We start from the raw sequence: 20134 nt of genomic DNA on the forward strand, positions 1-20134 counted from the left end.
ATTTAGAAAGGGATAGAAAATGCAACAGACTATCGTATTGCTTCTCTATAAAACCATGGTACACCCACATCTTGAATACTGCGTACAGATATGGTCACCTCATCTCAAAAAAGATATATTGGAAAAGTTTCAAAGAAGGGCAACAAAAATTACTAGGGGTTTGAAACGGGTTCCATATGAAGAGAGATTAAAGAAGAGGAGACTCAGGAGGGATATGATAGAGGTCTATAAAATCATGGCTGGTGTAGAGAAAGTGAATAAGGAAAAGTTATTTATTTGTTCACATAATATATGAACTAGGGAGTCACCAAATGAAATTAAGAGGCAGCAGGTTTAAAACAAACAAAAGGAAGTTTTTTTTCCACTCAGCACACAGTCAACCTGTGGAACTGCTTGCCGGAGGATGTTGTGAAGACCAGGACTTTCACAGGTTTCAAAAAAGAGCTAGATACATTAATGGAGGTTAGGTCCATCAATGGCTATTAGGTAAGATGGGTAGGAATGGTGTCCCTAGCTTCTGTTTGTCTGGAAATGGGTGACAGGAGAGGGATCACGTGAGGATTACCTGTTACGTTCACTCCCTCTGGGGCATCTGGCATGGGACACTGTCAGCAGACTGCATACTGGGCTAGGTGGACCTTTGGTCTGACCCAGTATGGCCATTCTTATGCAATTATATCAGATGGGAAGGATGAGTGTTATTCTACAAGGATCTCTTCTTGGCAGGGAAGCCGACAGCCTTGCCGGGCCTCTGGGCAAGGTTTGTGTGGTGGTGGTGGCCCCGTGCTTTCAGATGGGGCAGAGCTTTTGGTGAAAAGGTGAAGTTGGGGGCAACCAGTCCTCAGTGCTGCCTGGAGTGAGCCACGCTGTGCCTCCCCTTCCCAGACAGCCCTGAGAACTGCTCCAGTGGTGATTTAAAGGGCCGGGTGCTCCAAGCCACTGCCACCACTGCGGTAGCAGCCAGGAACCTTGGGCCCTTTCAAATCATGTGGCCTCACAGAAGTTGCCCCCTTTGCCCCTTTTCCCCATTGGTGGACCTGCTTCTGGGTCCAATGTAGTTTAACATTTTATTAATGTCCTGAACATATGTATAGAGAGGCTAGAGCTAAAATTCAGAGAGATCCTGATTGGAAAATTGGGCTTTAGATACCAAAATGAAATTCAACAAAGACAAATATAAGGTGCTAAATGTACAGAAGTAAAATCAAATGCACAAATGACAAATGAGTAGAAGCTGGCTTGGCAGCACTGCTGCTGAGAAGAATCTGGGAGCTGTGATGGATCACAGCCTCAACATGAGCCAGCAATGGGATGCTGTTTCAAAACAGCAAATGCAGTTTTAGGTTGGAGTAACAGCAGCATAGCATGCAAGTCACAGGAGGTGATAATACCACTCTGCTTGGTGCTGGTTAGGCCTCAACTGAAGTACTGTATCTAGTTTTAGTCACCAAGGGTGTGTCTAAACTACATGGCTCTGTCGATGGAGCCATGTAGATTACGCTGATTGGCAGAGGGAAATGAAGCCGCGATTTAAATAATCGTGGATTCATTTAAATTTAAATGGCTGCCGCGCTTTGCCGACCAGCTGATGATCAGCTGTTTGTCAGCAGATCAGGGCAGTCTGGATGCGCCGTTGTCGACAAGGAAGCCTTTGTCGACCGGCGCAGGTAAACCTCGTTTCACGAGGCATACCTGCGCTGGTCGACAAAGGCTTTCTTGTCGACAGCGGCGCGTCTAGACTGCCCCGATTTCCTGACAAACAGCTGATCATCAGCTGGTCGGCAGAGCGCGGCAGCCATTTATATTTAAATGAAGCCACAATTATCTAAATCGCGGCTTCATTTCCCTCTGCCAATCAGCCTAATCTACATGGCTCCATCGACGGAGCCAGGTAGTTTAGACACACCCCAATTGTTTAGAAGAGATGTAGAGAGACTGGAAAGGATCCAGAGGTGAGCAACAAAGATGCTCAAAAGGATGGAAAACAAGCCATATGAGCAAAGCTGAAGGAACTGGGTATGGTTAGTTTGGAAAAGAGGAGATTAAAGGGACAAATGATAATGGACTTTGGTTACTTGTAAGGCTGCCATAAAAAAAGATGGCTACAGTAGGTGGCTAATAGCAGTGTTCCCTTTAAGATTTTTCATCCGTGAGCAAATGAGTTTTGTCTTGCGCACCAATATTGAGGTGATGGGCACTTGTTTGGATGTGTACCACTGTGGTACCCACCAGCTATTAACAAATATCTTTCATATATTTTAAAATTATTTTTTACCACATCCAGAAGCAAATATAGCTATGCCTAGCTCATATACTGTGCTTTTCCTCAGTAATTCACACACTATTTTATAAATGAAAGCACAACCATCACTATTTTATAGATGTAGAAACTGAGGTATAAACCATCTAAGGTCTATGACATATCCAGGAATAGAACCCAGCTCTCCTAAACCAGTGGTGCGCAACCTTTTTTCAACCATAACCTCCATATACTCATGTTGTGACCCTCAAGATAATTTGAGCAGCATGGTGCATTGCTTAGATCCGGGCGGCCGGGGGCTGGGCCCGGCTGCTGGTGGCTCCACGGTGTGGCACTTAGATCCGGCTGGGGGCTAAGCCTGGCCATTGGCAGCACCCCAGGAAGACATCCACGACCCCCAAGGGGGTCGCGCCCCATGGGTTGATATATATGGAGGGGTTAAGGTCACAATTTTCAAAATCAGGTGACTAAATAAATTATCCCATAAACAGAGATGTTCAGAACTTGCATCTCCCACAGATTTCAGTTCCTGTATTTCTTAGTGTCTCACTTTCCCTGTCTGACACATGCCAATTTCTTATGACAAAACAGATTGATTTTAAACATGCATAAAGTGTTAGCTGCTTTCACTAGGGTTTCCAGATCCTTTTCCTGGGTGTGGTGGGTGGTTTCAAAACACAGATGCCCATTAATCAATCATGTGCTCCTCCCAATCCTCTATATCAATTTATTCTATACTTCCCACACCATCCCCTGCCTTTTCCCCTTGCAACATTTTTCAACTCACCCTCTCCCCATGCTTAGCATTGCTGCACTCCTGTGCTGTTCAACTAGCATTAAGAATAAACATTCATACTTGTACACGCTAATACCATTCCCATTTCCGCAAGCACACCAACATTTTGAAGAAAGTCAGTTACCTGTTTGCACAGTCAAACAAATCATTTTGTCTTTACCCTTAAAGAGGTCACCACCTGCTCTTTGTTTCTTCCTGTAGACTCTCTTGTTCAGGTGACATAATTTCTCAATTTGCAAATGGCTCATCCAGCAAGAGCTGTACAGGATATGTAAGGCCAGAGGGGGAGACAGGTATCTGTTCTATCCTGCTTCTTCCCCAGCTAGCTCCAGTCACTGGAGTGGCCCCTCACCACTCGGGCCTGGCCGCTGGCCTGCATGTCTCGCCTCTGGCTGCAGCTGGGGCTGCCGGAACAGCTGTCACCCGACACGCAGCTGCACACATGGCTCTGGCCTTGGCTGTGGCCACCGGAGCAGCCGCCACCTGCCCCCAATGTGACGTGGCTCTGGCCCCAGTCAGGGCCACCAGAGCAGCCGCCAACCACCTGCAAAGTGGCTTGGCTCTGGCCCTGCCTGGGACTACCGGAACTACCTGGCTGGGGCCGTTGGAGCTGCTGCTGCCTGCCATGTGGCTCGCAGCTCCAGCCCTGGGAAAGGGCTGAAGCTAGGGCCAGGACTGTGTGGTGGCTGCCCATCTGCTCCTGGGGTAGGGCATCTGCCCACCACATGGCCCTGCCCAGAACAACTGAGCAGCCACTGCACTGCTCTGCTGAGGTGGGCAGGAGGCAAAATCTTAGTGTGCGTCCACACAGGCGCCTACCTTAGAGGAAACGCTGGCTAAGAGGCAATGGGTTCAAGCTACAGGTATTGCAGATTTAGCTTAAATCTCAGTAAAAAATGTCCTGTCAGAAGTTGTGCAAGTTGTCAGAGACTGCAAGTTTCCTCACTATCGGTTTTCAAAAGGAGGCTAGATAGCCACCTATCTTGGTTGGCTTAGTCACAACACATCCTGCATCTTGGCAGGAGGCTAGACTAGATGACTAGACTGCGGTCCCTTCTAACACTATTGTTCCTGAATTCTGTGACAATCCATTCCCCAAACAACATGGAGTTTAAAAGCAAAATGCAAGATGGTACTTAAATTTAAAAAAAAAAAAAAATCTTGTAAAAAGTTAGTTTCTGTTAAAGGAAAGAACTCACCTTAGTAACAATAATTTTATTTAAAAAAATATTTTCAGCTCCTTAAAATGTCCATGTTAACTACAGCTATTTTTGGTAATATTTGGTTACATCTGTTTGTGCTGTATGACTAGATAGTAACATGCCAGTCACATTCATGGGAACACTTTTTATGGTTTAATTATAGGATCTGGAACTTATCTAACCTTATCTAGTAGATAACTAAGAAGATGGGATTATAAAAGTGCTGACTCACTTCACTCTTCCCTTTGATCTCACTAGGAGTGGTTGGATGATCAGTTCTTTTGAAAATTACTCTGCTTATCCAAGTGCCTTAATATGGATATAGAAGCCTGGTTTTAGGTTTCTATTTGTAAAATCTTGCTCATAAGCTATTTTCAGGCCAAGTTATACAATCACAAGTTTTTTAAACCTCTGGAGCCTATTTTAGAATTCAGTGAAAGAATAAGAAAACAAAAGCATTCCCATTATCTGAAAGAATTTCATTCTAAAAACTACTACAGTAAAATGATTCACTTTTTCACTACAATGTTGACATTCACAATTTTTACATTCTGTACATTCTGAAATGTAACTGGCTTTAAAGCCAAGATGTGTTTGTCAGGTCTTGTAGGATCAGCCAAAGGTTGGTCTTCTTACGAGATCCAGAACTGCTGCTGCTGAGAATACCTGGCTCCCAAGTCAATGTCTGGATAGTATAGAGCAGGGCTATTCAACACATGCCCCGTGGGCTACATGCGACTCGTGGCCCGCTTGTTTGTGGTGGAGATTGGATTTACGTTGTTCTCAACACCCACCTCATGGGTGAGCCAAAATAAAGAAGTAGTCAATGTAATAGTCTTCTGTTGATATGCATTTTAGTAGTGAAACTCCGGGATTGTCATTGCTCATTAAAAGTGCTATCATATGGGTGGAAATTGGTTAAATATTGCATTTTATTAATACAGCAGAACTGACTTAAATGGGGCCTGTGTGTTGTGTAGTCTTGCCTTAACCTTTGCATTCAGTATGAAAAGCTATTTGCATATTATTTGCATATATATTTGCACGTATATGCAACCACATTTAAATTATGGCCCTTGGCATAATCAATGTGGTGGTCCCTGGAGCTTCCAAAGTTGATTAGTACTGGTATAGAGTATATTTACAGGGCATGGACATAGGGAGGAGAAAAAAGAGACCATAGATAGGACAAATTACCACTTAAGCAAAGGGAATGAAAACGTTAAGTTTTGAATGGAAATGCAATGCTTCTTTCAAACCAATTTATCTTACTTATGATATCACTTATAGCAATGAAAAATATGCTATTTGCAGTTTAGCTTTCTCAATTTTTAAAAAAGATAGTATCCAGCTCTATATTTCTTGCAATATAGTGTTAATTTTTTTAAATGAACTGATTAAGTGGTTTTCACTCATGAAAGCTTATCTCCCAATAAATCTGTTAGCCATAGGACTCCTCATTGTTTTTGAGGATACCAACTAAGATGGATACTAACATGGATACCGCTCAGAGACTTTCTTTTCAAAGAACAGGCATAATCTTGTCTTGTTTTGGAAGTTCCCAAAAAAGAGTTTGGGAATTTTTAATGAATCTTTTCAGTTCACTGATAACCACTTATTATTTCCTAATAATGGAAAGTTCAGCCATCAAAAATGACAAGTTGAATTTCATCATGTGAATTCATAAACATTTGTCTGTCAATAACACACAAAATAGCACTCAATACTATTTTGTGAAACTACTTTTTTTTATTTAAAGAATGCAACACTCAAAAATATAACAACAAAAACCCTTGACAGAAGTCCCACTAGACTTCACTGGCTATCAAATATTCAACAGAACGAGGCAGCCTCACTTTCAAATCGTCAACACTGTAATGTACTGCAACTTTTTATAGGTCTGGTACAGGATATGCATAGTATTAAATTAACATATTGAGACTGATCTAAATTAATGTGGTTTGTTGGTGGATGTGCATCCATAATTAATAAGCACTACTTTGAAAATTATCTATTTTTACATCTATTTGTGGAAGGACTTACTCTACAAATCATTTTTTTTTAAAACCGCTCTTGGTGATTTAATGGCAAAAATGCTGTATCTATTGAACTTTATATGAATAAATGTATACATACCTTTCTCTGCAGCGCTGGAAATGATACTGACCCATTGGCACATCCTGAAAAAAAAGTAAAAATTAACAATAAAAAAAACCCTCGTATCAATTGTAGAAGTTTCTGAAAATATTCCTTATTTTTCACATTTGTTTGATAATTGCATTGCAAAATTTGTGAAGAAGAAAACAAAGTAAACCCCTAACCAAATGCATACAGTGCTAATCTGTAACCAGCTCAATACAGGCAGTCCCCGAGTTACGCGGATCCCACTTACGTCGGATCCGCAGTTACGAACGGGGCTTTTCTCGCCCCGGAGGATGGGAGCAGCGGGACACCCAGCGGCGCGTCTGTAGGATCAGCCAAAGGAGACCAGGGAGACGGGGAGCAAAGCCTCGGAGGACGCCAGCCGCGGGACGGCCGCAGCGCGTCTGGACTGTCCCGCTGCCCGCGTCCTCCGCAAAGCCATGGAGGATGCAGGTGGGACCGCGGCGCGTCTCGGCGGTCCCGCCACCCGCGTCTCCCTGGTCTGCTGGGGGGGGGGGGCGCAGCTAGTGCGCTCCCCCCCCCCCAGCAGACCAGGCTTTTCTCGCCGATGACGCCTGGGGTAGAGCAGCTGGGACGGTGCCGGGTTGGTCCCGCAGGGTTGGTCCCGCAGTGCCGCTCCTCGGCGTTACTGGATCAACCCGGCAGCACCCCAGCTGCTCTGCCCCAGGCGTCCCCAAGTCAGCCGCTGCTGAAACTGACCAGCTTCCTGGAATCAGCCGCTGATCAGTTTCAGTAGCGGCTGACTTGGGGACACCTGGGGTAGAGCAGCTGGAGTGCTGCCGGGTTGGTCCAGTAGCGCCGAGGTGCGGCGCTGCCGGGTAGATCCCAGCTCCTGGACCAACCCGGCAGCACCCCAGCTGTTCTGTCCCAGTTGTCCAAATTCAGCTGCTGTTGAAACTGATCAGCGGCTGATTCCAGGAAGCCCAGGGCAGAGCAACTCTGCCTCAGGCTTCCTGTAGTCAGCCACTGGTCAGTTTCAGCAGCGGCTGAATCTGGACGCCAGTTCCGACTTACATACAAATTCAACTTAAGAACAAACCTACAGTCCCTATCTTGTACGTAAACCAGGGACTGCCTGTATATGACGTTTCAAACAGGTGTTAATAATTTAAAGCATTTTCAGCTAAGTTTTAATGAAGCAGAAAAAGGGAACAATTTGGAAAATGTGAGTAAGTAACAAGCTTCTATGTAAACATTACATTATGAATGATTGGTTGGATCCAAAAAGTATTTTCCATATAAGTTTTATTACTCCAGAACCTAATCATGATCCCACTGACTTCAATCCCAAAATTACCATTGCTTTTAATGGGAGCTAGGGTTATTCAGTGCCTTTGAAAATTGAACATTATCTGATTAGGTGCCCTAATATGAATTAAGAACATTATTTTTAAATGATGATGATTACTGATAGCAACCATTTTATAATTAAATAAGAGTTTAATTCTTTTTATGGTTAACAAGTAACATTTATTTTATTTTTGTTTAAATGTACACAACTTATTGATCAAACATCTTTAGAGTATATGAGAAATTAAATGGTTCAACCCTGATTTCTCTGTGCAAGGGACATGGCATTGAATTCGAATTAAGAATACAACCAGAATTTCCTTTTTATTTTTTATTGGCTTTTTCAGTCGCAGATGACAGTGATGTGCACTGATAACAGAGATTGTTGGAACTGAATGAAGAGGAAAATACAGGCAGTCCCTGGGTTACATGGATCCGACTTACATCGGATCCCTACTTACAAACTGGGTGAGGCAACCCCGCACTAGCTGCTTCCCCCCAGCAGACCAGGGAGACGCAAAGCTAGCGCCCCACCTACAGCAGACCAGGGAGATGCGAAGCGGCTTTTCTCAGAAGACACCTCAGCTTGAGAATAAAGGACTGAGGGAAGTGAGGTGTGGGAGAATAAAACTGAGCTCTGGAGAAATGTTTGGCAAGAGTTTCACCTACAATATGTACCAGTTCCGACTTACATACAAATTCAACTTAAGAACAAACCTACAGTCCCTATCTTGTACGTAACCCGGGGACTGACAGTAATCTCTTATCTATTAAGAGTATAGAATTTACTGGTTTGCTATAGAATTATTGACCCAAATCCTCATCTAGGGTTCAGGAGCCCACAATAAAGCTTGGAAAAATAGATGCTGTTGGCCTGAGTACTCCAGAATAATTTAGAGTAGTCAAAGAGCACAGGAAAATCCTGACCACACTGACTTTTCCCCATCTATGCCTATACTGCAGAGAGAGTACACCTCTCAGAGAATCTCTCTATCCTGGTATTGTCCTCCCATTGCAGTCTATCACTGGCTTTTAGTCCAGAAATTACTTGCATGGTGGTGCAAAGTAACCACACTAAATGTTGGGTTATGGTCATAAGTTCTGAAGGCCCAAGTTTGCTCTCCAATATGCACATATAACTCCAATTGATTTCCATTGCACTTGCACTGATAACAGAGTTTGGCCCTTCAGAATTTGATCCAAAGCCCATTAAGACAATGCAAAGACCCCCTATTGACTTCAGTGGGCTTTGGATCAGGCTTTTAAATCTCAAAAGAGAAACAAAATACAGAGGCATAAGTTTTTGTTTAACAGGACAAAAGTTTTTACAGTGATGCTGCAATCATATCTGTCCCGGCATATTACAGCCACAAGGTGGATGAAGTAATATCTTTTATTGGACTACTTACTATCTTTTACCTGATAAAGAGGCCCATATAAGCTCAAAAGTTTGTCTCTTTCACTAAAAGAAGTTGATCCACTATAAGCATTACCTTACCCACCTTGCCTCGGGAAATAATAGAACAGAATTTAATTTAATATTTCTATCAAAATAGCTAAATAACTTGAAATGACATAAATAGGCCCATACTGTGGTACTAATCTTGCCATTTTCAGTGGTCATGCTGTCCCTGTGGTGTAAGTGTGCAAATGGCTTGGCTGCACCCCAAGATTCCAGGTACCGGGTCATGCGGACAGAGGCTCTCATCTTAGCTCCATCTAGTGTATGCCTGGGTCGGAAGTGGTGCTGAGGACTTCGCCTTTCTCCCTAAGGGGGAAAACAGATGAACAATTGTAGATCATTTAATATAATAAGTGCTTAAATCCTGTTGAAAAACACATCTGCGTGCACACACACACACACACTGACACAAACACACATGCATTCCCTTATGATTTTATATGGTACTTTTATATATGCAAACATTTCCGGTCTAAAACTGAGAGGCGCTAAGAACATACAATTCCCCATGGCTCCAATCTGAGTTGCAGATGTTCAGTTCTTCTGTGGGTTTGGTCATTACTGTATATATCAAACAGAAGGTTTCTTTTCCAGTCCAGGTAATACTAGCAAAGTACATGCTATGTTAAGTCAAAATAATTTTTTCTCTCCTGTGTAACATTTTCAGTACATACGTGTTAAAAAAGAGAATAATAGTCTGTTTAAAAATATAAGTATGTTGATAGCATAATACAAGAACTACTGACCTTAGGATTGATTACAAAGTAGGTTTTAACATTATGCTCCTTCAGATATGGGTCCCTTGCATCTCCATCCCCTTCTTCCACTTTGTATGCTCCATTCAAATGCGCCAAAGTGACTGAAGTAATGTGAACGCGGCTGAAAATATGTTTGTTAAATCAATATTTCTAATAATAATTTATTTATCACACCAATTTTAACACACACACACATATATATGTTGACAATATTTTGTAAATGAAAGATACAATAAGCATAGGTGTCATTTTCAAAAGTTCTTATGTGCACAAATCAGGTAGAAAGCAACACATCTGCAGTTTTTCATACAAAAAGTATCAGTTCAAATCATATGTTTCCTTAGGAAAACAACAAATATATTGATAATCTTGATAAATAGTGCTAAGTCCTGGGTAACATTTTTAATAAAGGTTTGTCATCAATTACCTATGTAGTAGGTATTTGATAGGAAAATGTATTAAACTTCATATGTACAAAAGTTAACAGAGAAGTGCCATACCCTGGGATTCCTCCAGCTTCCATGTGGTTTGCCAATGTAACATCATGTGACCATACATCATACTGCCACTTCTGTAGCCCAATTACACCACAAAGGACATTTCCAGAATGCACTCCTACACGCATATTGATATCAACTCCAGTTGCATCTCTGACCTTCCTAGAGTTAAGAAGAATAATCATTAGGACACAATATAGGGTCATAATTTTGAATTTACCACTTTTCTTTGGCTTTTTGTAATGATAACTGCTTTTATTTATCTCTAATACCTGGTTACTCAGACATTTTCTTTTGCTGAAAGGTTTAGTTTTTAAACATTATCACTATCATTACATTTTTTGAACCATTAATTTGCAACAAATATGCATTCTAAAATCCAAAGCAGAATTCCCTTTTTTCATACCCATGTTAATTATTTCAGGAATAGTAAGTAATACAGAGAAAAAAAATGTGTCCTTCATGGCTAAGCATGAACTGTAACTCTTGGAAAGATCTTCGTTCTATCCCAGCTCTATTGGCGAGTATGTGAGAGACCCAGGGTAAATTGTATTAGTCCTCTACAACTCAGTTAACTGACAATATCTACCTATCTCAAAGAAGTGTTTTAATGTTTGCAAAGAGCTTTAACTCCATGGAATGAAGGTGCTAAACTATTCACTTCTATTCCATTCCAGTGACACAAAGTAGCTGTAATCTCCTAGTTGTGATCAGTTAAGCAGTGCAAAGCAACTGAAGCACACTGGTGAATCTAATCCCCTGAACTTTTTGTTTGGAGGTAGAAAACACTCAAAGTTCTTGTGATCCCAATGTTCCAAACCTGGAAGATACTCAGTATGGGAAATCTTCTGTTGTTGGAGGTACAGACTGGCAATATGAAATACTGCTACAAAGAGAACCATATACAAGAGTTATTATAGTGTTTGATACAGTACACTGGTCACATAATCAGTCTAAGGGAAGTAGTGCATTACTTGCAGATTGACTTACAGAACAAATATGCTACCGAAGCACCAGAAATGGGGTACTAGGACCTAATAGATGACTGGTTTAATTTGGTATGGCAAATCCTATCTTCCTGTAACACTTCTGAAATGGTCTTTACCATGGTGAAAATAAGTGTTTTATTTGACTGCCAACGTAACAGATTAATCATGCTTCAAAATTATTTTTTATGAAAGCTGAGGTGGAAGTTCTCAGATACTCCAAGTCCCATTCACTTGATAATATATATTCAGTAGCATCTTCCCTTTGCACTACTGCTTCTTTACACTGCTTTTCTATAACTGGCATACTGTTTGTAAACAATCTCTGTAAGCATCACAGTCAGCATAAGATAAATACAGCTTTATTCTGAAGGCCTGTAGTGCATTACATCTTTTTACAGACTCTAATATGGAAAATCAACATCCTTAGGAGTTTCTTGTGCTTCAATGGAGGCGACAAAGTTCTCCAGTTTTATTTGTGTTTTGTACCCTACCTTGCACCCTTGACAGTCATTTACATCTGTGCATTTGTATAAAGCAGGTATAAAATGCTATCAAATCAGAATAGCAGCATTTAGCAATGCTTTGTACAAGGGTCAAAGGCAGTTGAAATTTAGGCCTTAAATCTTTTCCCAGTGATACCTTTTGGTTAGGGTAAGCAGTAAATTGGCCTCCACATTTCATGTTAGGTCATAAAGTTAACAAACCTTATATAAAATTTGAGGAGTTGAATTAGCTTAACAGTTTTAATGGTCACATATTCTCTGTGTGGATCACAAAATCTAAGGTGGTTTTCATACAGGGTTTTCGGAGAGCAGTGGGGGTAGCGGCAAATCCTCATTACTCAGGCTGCAACTCCTAAGTATAGCCCTGAGGGTTCAGTTATTTGTTACTGCCATACCCTTGCTTCACTAATGGTCAATGTATCTATCTAGCAAAAGCGTTCCTTCTGCAGACCAACTTTTCCTTGGCCCAAAACTGTGCGGTGTGGGAGCACGGATAGAGCCCACAAAACTTTGCCCTTCGCAGAGAAACTATGTGCCCTGTGAATGCATCTCAAATTCTACCCCAAATGCCCTACTCAGTGACCACACTTTTTCTACTGAATATTATACTTTCCACAGATGTGGAAGAGAGCGCAAAATATGTTCCATAGAGAAATTAAAAAAGAAGAAGAAATAAGTAGCAGAAATAATCAGACTCTTATACATATAAAAAGGGAATAATCTCAGTAATTAAAAACACACCAAAAAAACAAACAAACCAGAAAAGCTTAGAATAAATCAATTATGTTGATCCTCAGATCACAAACAGTGATCCTCGAAAACACTGTAAAGAAAGTAAACCATTATTTATTAAGAATTGCAAAAATACATAGTTTAGTAAATCAAATCATTACAAATTGTTTTGCTATTATACTGAGGCCAGTAAGACCAGAAAAATAAAAGTTACTGTAAGAAAATAAAGACGCATTGGAAACACATCCATGGAAGGAAGAATAAAATGTCTAGAATGGCATGGAATGGGAAGTCTAAAGGTTGGGATCATGCAGGAAGCAATTACTGTACATCCCTGTATTAAAAGGAATGAATCATTTAAAAATAGTTAAAAAGCTTTGTTTTGTTCTTAATATTTTTTATGTAAGATGAAGTGCTGTTCTGGCTAACTGGCAGGCTTTTTCAGAGGAAATCAAAGGAAGTTCTTGGTTTCTTTTGGACTTCGTAAAGAGGAATGTACTAACAAAAGTAGAAATAGAAAGACTTTTGTAAATTAGAGTTATGGATGCAAAATGTCTTAAATATCTTGTTGAGCTGGGCCTAAAAGACTTTCTGATTTGAATAAATATGCATACAGATAACTAGATACAGAAATTAAGGATATACAAAATCTGATCAGTAGAGCATTTAGGCTAGCATTTTTTAAAGGAATAAAAAATGAGTTAAAAGTACCCCAAACTTATTTAATTTGATTTCATTTGGGACTTGGACATTTTGGGTCCCATGCAAATAGCTTCTTTCATACTTATCTCCATTTCCATTTCTCTGCAAAAGCGAATTCCATCTCCAAAACAGGGTTGAAAACCCTGTGTTCATCTAACAAGCATCTCTTCTTTGTTGACATTTTTAGTGCTTTAAAAAAAAAGAAAACTGTATACCAGTGATTTGGGTGTTTAGCTTGAAGCTTCAGCTTGTGTGTTTCTTGGGGTGACTGTACTGTAAAAAGAAAAGTTTCCAAGCCAGAGCGCTCCAATCTGTGGCAGGCAGGGATCTGGGAAAGCCAGGCTGGACATGAGAGGCAAAAAAAGAGATCTGCCTGGGAGCCCTGTCCTGGATTCCCACAGGGCTGACGTCCTCACATGGGAGTCCATCGCTACGTGCAGGATGGAGGCAGGACTGCCCGGCTGCAGTGCCGGACCGAAACATGGCCAGTATGAGCCAGTCAGCATCTTTCAGACATTGCCTACAAGGCTAAACATCCAGCATTTCCCACAATGCCCCAGCGTTCCCGGCACCACCTCTCTAGTGGCTAGAAACACCAACACCCTGTACCCATCAGTTCCAGACAGCCCGTCTGTTTGCATCTTTCCATGCTCACCCCACCTGGAAGATGCCCCACCATTGTCGAGTGTGTTCCCAGTGGAGGCCATATTCAAATGATCCCACCCATGGGCTGCATGTTTTGCCCTACGTAAACGCAAACCGCACCACGGGCCTCAAACAAATGGGCCATGTGTTGAGTAGCCCTGTTCTAGACTGTCCCTGACAAGTGTTTGTACAACTTGCTCTTCAAAATCTACAAGTTTGGTTTCCTCAACCTTGCTGTGCAATTTATTCCACTGCTTAACCACTCTGACAGTCAGGATTTTTTTCTTAATATGCAGTCTAAATTGCCCTTGCTGCAATTTGAGCCCTGTGCTGCTGCTTCTATCATAATCAGTTAAACAACATAATTTTTCACCCTCCTCCTTGTAACACCTTTTTAGATACTTAAAAGCTGTTACCATGTCCCCTCTCAAGTCTTCTCTTTCCCAGACTGAATAAACCCAAATTTTTTCAATCTTCCCTCATAGGACATCTTAGCTTTATGCCTACGCCACCCAATAAAGGAACAATTGCTGGTAGTATTATAAGAACCATACATGTGTATGATTTGATGGGAGTTGTGGGCACTGAACTCCTTTATAATTAAGCCAATAACTGTAAGACATACTGACTCTAAATTGTGTAGCAACCACAGAAATAAAGCAATCTGAAATTAAGATGATCAGTACGAATATTCACATATTTACATGGGAGTAATCACAACTTTTTACTTCCGTGGAGGGCAAATTGTGTACTTAAGAATCAGGCTGAAAAGGGATTAAAACTACAGATGACTAAATGGGTTTTCTAATTTTTTTTAAATCTCTTAGCAATTTGGTCTAATTCCTCTCCTACTTTAAGGGTCCTTGAAGCTGAAATGATTGTCACCGGCAAAATCTATATACAATTAACAGTTTCTGTATCAAAGTGCTTTACTTTTATAGTTAGGGGTACTGACCTAAAACAATTAAACAAAATATTTCAGAGAGAGAAAAATAAATCCCAAGCATAATAGATGACACCCTTCCACAGGCATTCGTTTTCCTTTTAGATTTTGCAAGTAGTTTTTAGCAAGTTGGTCCTCACACAGATGTAGTGACAATGCAGAAAAAATGAAGTTAAGAATAACAATAATGTCACAGAAACAAAAAACGGGACTATGTAGCACGTTAAAGACTAACAAGATGGTTTATTAGGTGATGAGCTTTCGTGGGCCAGACCTACTTCCTCAGATCAAATAGTGGAAGAAAACTGTCACAACCATATATACCTTTATATATTCCTTTGGTATATATGGTTGTGACAATTTTCTTCCACTATTTGATCTGAGGAAGTGGGTCTGGCCCATGAAAGCTCATCACCTAATAAACCATCTTGTTAGTCTTTAAAGTGCTACATAGTCCTGTTTTTTGTTTCAGCTACACCAGACTAACACGGCTACATTTCTATCACAATAATATTACAGACATCCACAAAAGTTTCAAATCTTGACTTAATTTAGACCTAAACCTTTAAAACATGTTATACAGCAGATGGTGTTGCTGTATTTCAAGGAGAGGAGATGTAGATTGACAAACTGCTAACCACAAACCCTTGCTAAACTGTGAAGTAAATTTCTCTTTTACATTCTACTATACTATACTTTATAGTATATAGGCATATACTTAGGCCTATACACTTACAATAGAGAGATAGCAGATCAAGCAGTTTGTTATAATACTGTAACAGATCATGTTATTAGTTGGATAAAATAATAAAGGTGATAAAATAAACAAAATATGTCAATTAATATTATAAAAAATGTTACTAAAACTCCTGTTGTCTTAGGTAGCGACTTGTCCCTATTAGTCCCTAACTGCATGACCTTGCACTTTTTACTATTAATTTGCCGACCCACAGGAGGTCAATATTGCAGTGACTGGGGTGTGTCTATTTTTATTTCACCAAGGTAAATAAATGGAACAGCACTTGCAATGTTGCTTAACAATGTATGTCTGTTCTGACACACCCTATGTAAGTCTAAACCTACCCAAGGCTGATCAGCTCTCCTCATAAAAAAGCGTTGTTACACAATATTACTGTGTTGGCACCAGGGATGTAAATGACTAGTCGACTATCCAATAAGCAATAAGCTTATCGTATAGTCGAATAGTGACTTCAGTAGTCTCTTTCCCCCGTTGCTGCCTCTATCAGAGGCAGAAAGAGGGAGGAGCAGGAGCTGGTGCTGGTACCCTCCAGTACCATCTCCCTGGGAGACAGAGGCATAGCGGGGGACCAGAAGCAAGCTAGAAATCAGCTGATTCCCAGCTCATGCCCAGTCCCTGACGCCACGCCTCTGCTTTTTAAATGTATTAAGAGCCGCTAGGGGGGACCAGGCACAAGCCAGGAATCAGCTGTCCCTGGTTGTGCCTGGTTCGGTTCCCTCCTCTCCGCTGCACTTCAGCCCTTTAAAGGTATTTAAGAACCGCCAGAGGCCACAGATTTTGCCGGACTAGAGAGGTTCAACCTGTAATAATGAAGAATAAAAATGAACCAGGTTTGCAAAAGTAAATATTAACTTTACAAAATCTCACAACACCCTACCGAATAATTAAATCTAAGAAAATCAGCAATCATACCAACAGCTAGCACTTATATCCCTACCTGATTTGTATTAAAAGAGATTCTTAACATGGGCTCTTCCATGAGTAACATTCACTAGATAAAGATGAGGTCTTTTAAGACATGCAGCTATCATTTCTTATCTGTGAGTGTTAGGAGAAGTAGTCCTTCCAATTTCAATTCTGACTATTAAGATCTATCTGTCCTGGAAATACCTCGCCTACTGAATTCTAGGATCACATTTGCATTTTTCCACATTAGCGGGTCATAGTCTGCCTGTGATGATCAAAACACCTATATTTCTCTTCTCTGTCACTTTCCAATCATGAAGGTTCTGCTTATGCCATAAATTCCTATTAGTCCCTAACTGCATGACCTTGCACTTTTTACTATTAAATTTCATCCCATTTCTATTACTTTACTCCTCAAAATCATCTAATTCTTCCTGCATAATATCCCAATTCCCCACTGAACTGATGCTTTCTAGTTCTTTATCATCATCAGATTTAATCAGTACACTCCTCCTTTCTGTGCCAAGGTTATCCATAAAAATGTTAATGAATATTGGTCCCAAGTCCAATCTTTGAAGAACTTCACTAGTAACCTCTCTCTAGCTTGGGACAATTTTCCTTCAGGCTCAACCGTTTTTTATCTCTCTTTTAGCAGCTTTCTTAAGCACAAGCATTGTAAAGTTGCTATCTCCATCTTCTCTAATGTAACTACTAATTTCCCATGTGGCACCATATCAAACACTTTATTGATGTCCATGTATATTAGATCTATTGCCCTTCCTTCATATAAAGAAATATGACCTACCTTTCGTGACCCAACATTCTGAACATCCCCCTTTCAGTTTACAACCATGAATTTCAATATTAATTCTTTCAAAATGTGTTCTAATGCTTTGTATACTATTTAGAACAGACTAATGTGTCTATAGATTCCCAGATGACTTTTCTTCCTCTTTCTTAAGTATAGGTATGACTTTCCTATTCTTCTGTGTGATGGGGTGGACAGGCCCCGCACTGACGGACAGAGGGTAGGTAGCCCAAGCCCAACTGGCGGAGAAAGCCCCGCCCCTCCGACTCTGCTGGGCATGCTCCCAGCAGAGGCCGGGTATAAAAGCAGAGGGAGCCCTGCAGTCAGGGAGACCGCAGGGTGAGGGAGGAAACCAGGCCGGGCCAGTGTTTCTGCAGCAGCTGGGACCAGAGTCGCCGCCCGTGCCTGACCTGACACCGAGAAAGCAGCCGCTGACCCAGGGAGGCAGGAGCGCGCCCACGACCCCGGCAGGTACTGCCTCAGAGGCCAATGGACCCCAGGGGAACCGGGGCATGGTAGGAGGCAGCCCAGGACAAAGGATACAAAGTTTGGCTCGGCGTGTATTGGCCCGATTCCTCGCCAAGCGGGCAGGAGCCATATGCCCTGCCTAAAGGGCCCTGGGCTGAGACCCGGTGGAGAGGGAGGGCCCGGGTCCCCCTACCACCGATTCCCCCTGCCCTGGATAATCAAATCCAGGGCCAGGAGAGGCTTCTCGGAGTGGCTAGGCTTCTAGTACCGTATATGACCTGATAGAGGGACCTGGACTTTTGGGACTTTGGGTACTGTATAGGCCCAGAGAGAGGAGCCTGGACCAAGACGCGGGCCAGTAGAAGGCGGCCGCAACTCCCGTCAGGGGCGTACCCCCTGACATTCAGTCATACTCAAATTGACAAATTTCCTAAAAGTCTTCACTATTAGACTAACAGTCTCATATGAATCAAATTCACTAATATCACCTGAGTACTCTGTTTAAGTAGAGTTAAGGTACACCTAGGAAATCTGCCTGTTTAAGTGCTTTTTAGAGATGTTTTGAATTGTTGAAGTGCATCTTGGAATTTGGTTCTTAGTTTAAAACTCTAACTATGGGAATTCTTCCTTTGTTTTAACCAGCCCAGAAAAGCTTGACTATGAATAACTGATAACAGCCATGTAATAATGAGTGCCTACCATAAAGCTTGGCTAAAAGGACCTGAAATCACTGACCAAATAAGTAAATTGTTCCTCTGATAAGGGGGACCCAAAAAACACACAGCATCCAAATGTGGTCTAACACACACATTATAAAATGATGGGACAATATCCTTAGCTTGACACATTTTATTTCAACAACCTTCAGCTGCTGCAGACAGCTTCGACATTACTGTTTTGGATCACGACTTGAAACATGAACACAGAGCTACTGAAACATATAAACCAAAAGCACAACTGCAGATGGAAACAAATGACTTTTTTACTCTTGGCAGAAAAACATTGTCAGTTACAAAACTACTGCACTTACTTTATGGCTTCACACATGTCCAATCCCATTTTTACACAGTTCTTGGCATGATTCTGAAGAGATATAGGTAGTCCAGACACACAGTAGTAGCAATCACCTAAGATTTTAATTCTCATACATTCATTTTCCTGAAGGAAACAGCAAAATCGATCAGAAGATAAGTCACATGACAAACTACATAAACAACATAACTTGAGTCTGATTTTTGTTACATCATGATATATGTTATATGTAATTATACAAGCACAATAGAGAAATCTTGTTAAGGAAGAAAAGGATCTCAAGAGTAGGTTAAAAAGGGCTGTTAGAAAATAGCATGCAACATTTTCTCTCTCATTTACCTTACTTTACACGTGAAACCAGAAAAAGGCATAGCCTATAACATGTACATATAGTATTACTTGGCATCTGAGATCTATAAAATTAAATTAAAAAATAAATCTCAACAATCTAAATTACCGAAACCTTTCAGGGGAACATCTGTAATTAGAAACCCAAGATGTGTAGTCCTCTATACATAAGACCACGGGGAAACATTTCAAAATACTTCCTTGGTTTAACAATCAAAGTTATATTCCAACAATACTTGGCAGCATTAACATTAATTCCTTCAGAAAACAGTCTCCTATATTAGTAAAGCATCTGCAAGCTGACCTAAAACTGAGATTTTTGTAACTGAGTAATCGGTATCTGAATTAGGACATGTGTGTATGTATTGAAATAGTGCCTCGTGGCCAAGGAATGGATCCAGACCCTGCTACATTAGATGCTGAGCAAAAACACAACAAAAGAATGATCCTCTACTCTACAGTACTGAGAGTTACTCTTTGTGTAAGGGAGACTCATTCAGTGTTGCTACTTGGAAGTGAGGTTAGTATGCAGAGTTTTGTACTATTAGTTAAGTTACTATAGTTATCTGATCATATTTTTCACTTTTCTAGTTTAAGTTCCTTACTCATTGTTAAGTTAAATAAAGCCATGCTAATAAGGCTGTCAACATTCTGTTTATGTTGTCCACTTAGGTGTGCTTTAGTTTAGCCTTCAATGATATGGATGACTTATTCACCTTGCAGTAACCCAAATTTTTAAAAATATGTTGTCATTATGAGTAGTGCACGCATTCCATAAACGGAACATGAGATAATTTCTGTTTAGTAGCAGCTATACCAGTGTTTCTTAAACTTTTTAAGACTGAGGAACACCAAACAATATTTTTTTTA

General features: G+C 40.9%; 1 protein-coding gene across 4 annotated transcripts in view; it reads right to left on the reverse strand.

Annotated features, from left to right (window-relative positions):
• Positions 1-20134, reverse strand: part of ADCY2 (adenylate cyclase 2) — a 350683-nt gene that overhangs the window by 99132 nt on the left and 231417 nt on the right. For all 4 annotated transcript variants that reach the window (XM_075921497.2, XM_014573081.4, XM_075921498.2 and 1 more), the window contains 5 exons: positions 18915-19042; positions 10432-10590; positions 9920-10052; positions 9303-9479; positions 6395-6438 (listed from right to left, as the gene is read on the reverse strand). In XM_075921497.2, coding sequence (XP_075777612.2) covers positions 6395-6438; positions 9303-9479; positions 9920-10052; positions 10432-10590; positions 18915-19042 — 641 coding nt within the window. The remainder of the gene's footprint in view (positions 1-6394; positions 6439-9302; positions 9480-9919; positions 10053-10431; positions 10591-18914; positions 19043-20134) is intronic.

Source organism: Pelodiscus sinensis, chromosome 2 (assembly GCF_052426305.1).
Source record: "Pelodiscus sinensis isolate ZL-2025 chromosome 2, ASM5242630v1, whole genome shotgun sequence".
Taxonomy (NCBI): Eukaryota; Metazoa; Chordata; order Testudines; family Trionychidae; genus Pelodiscus; species Pelodiscus sinensis.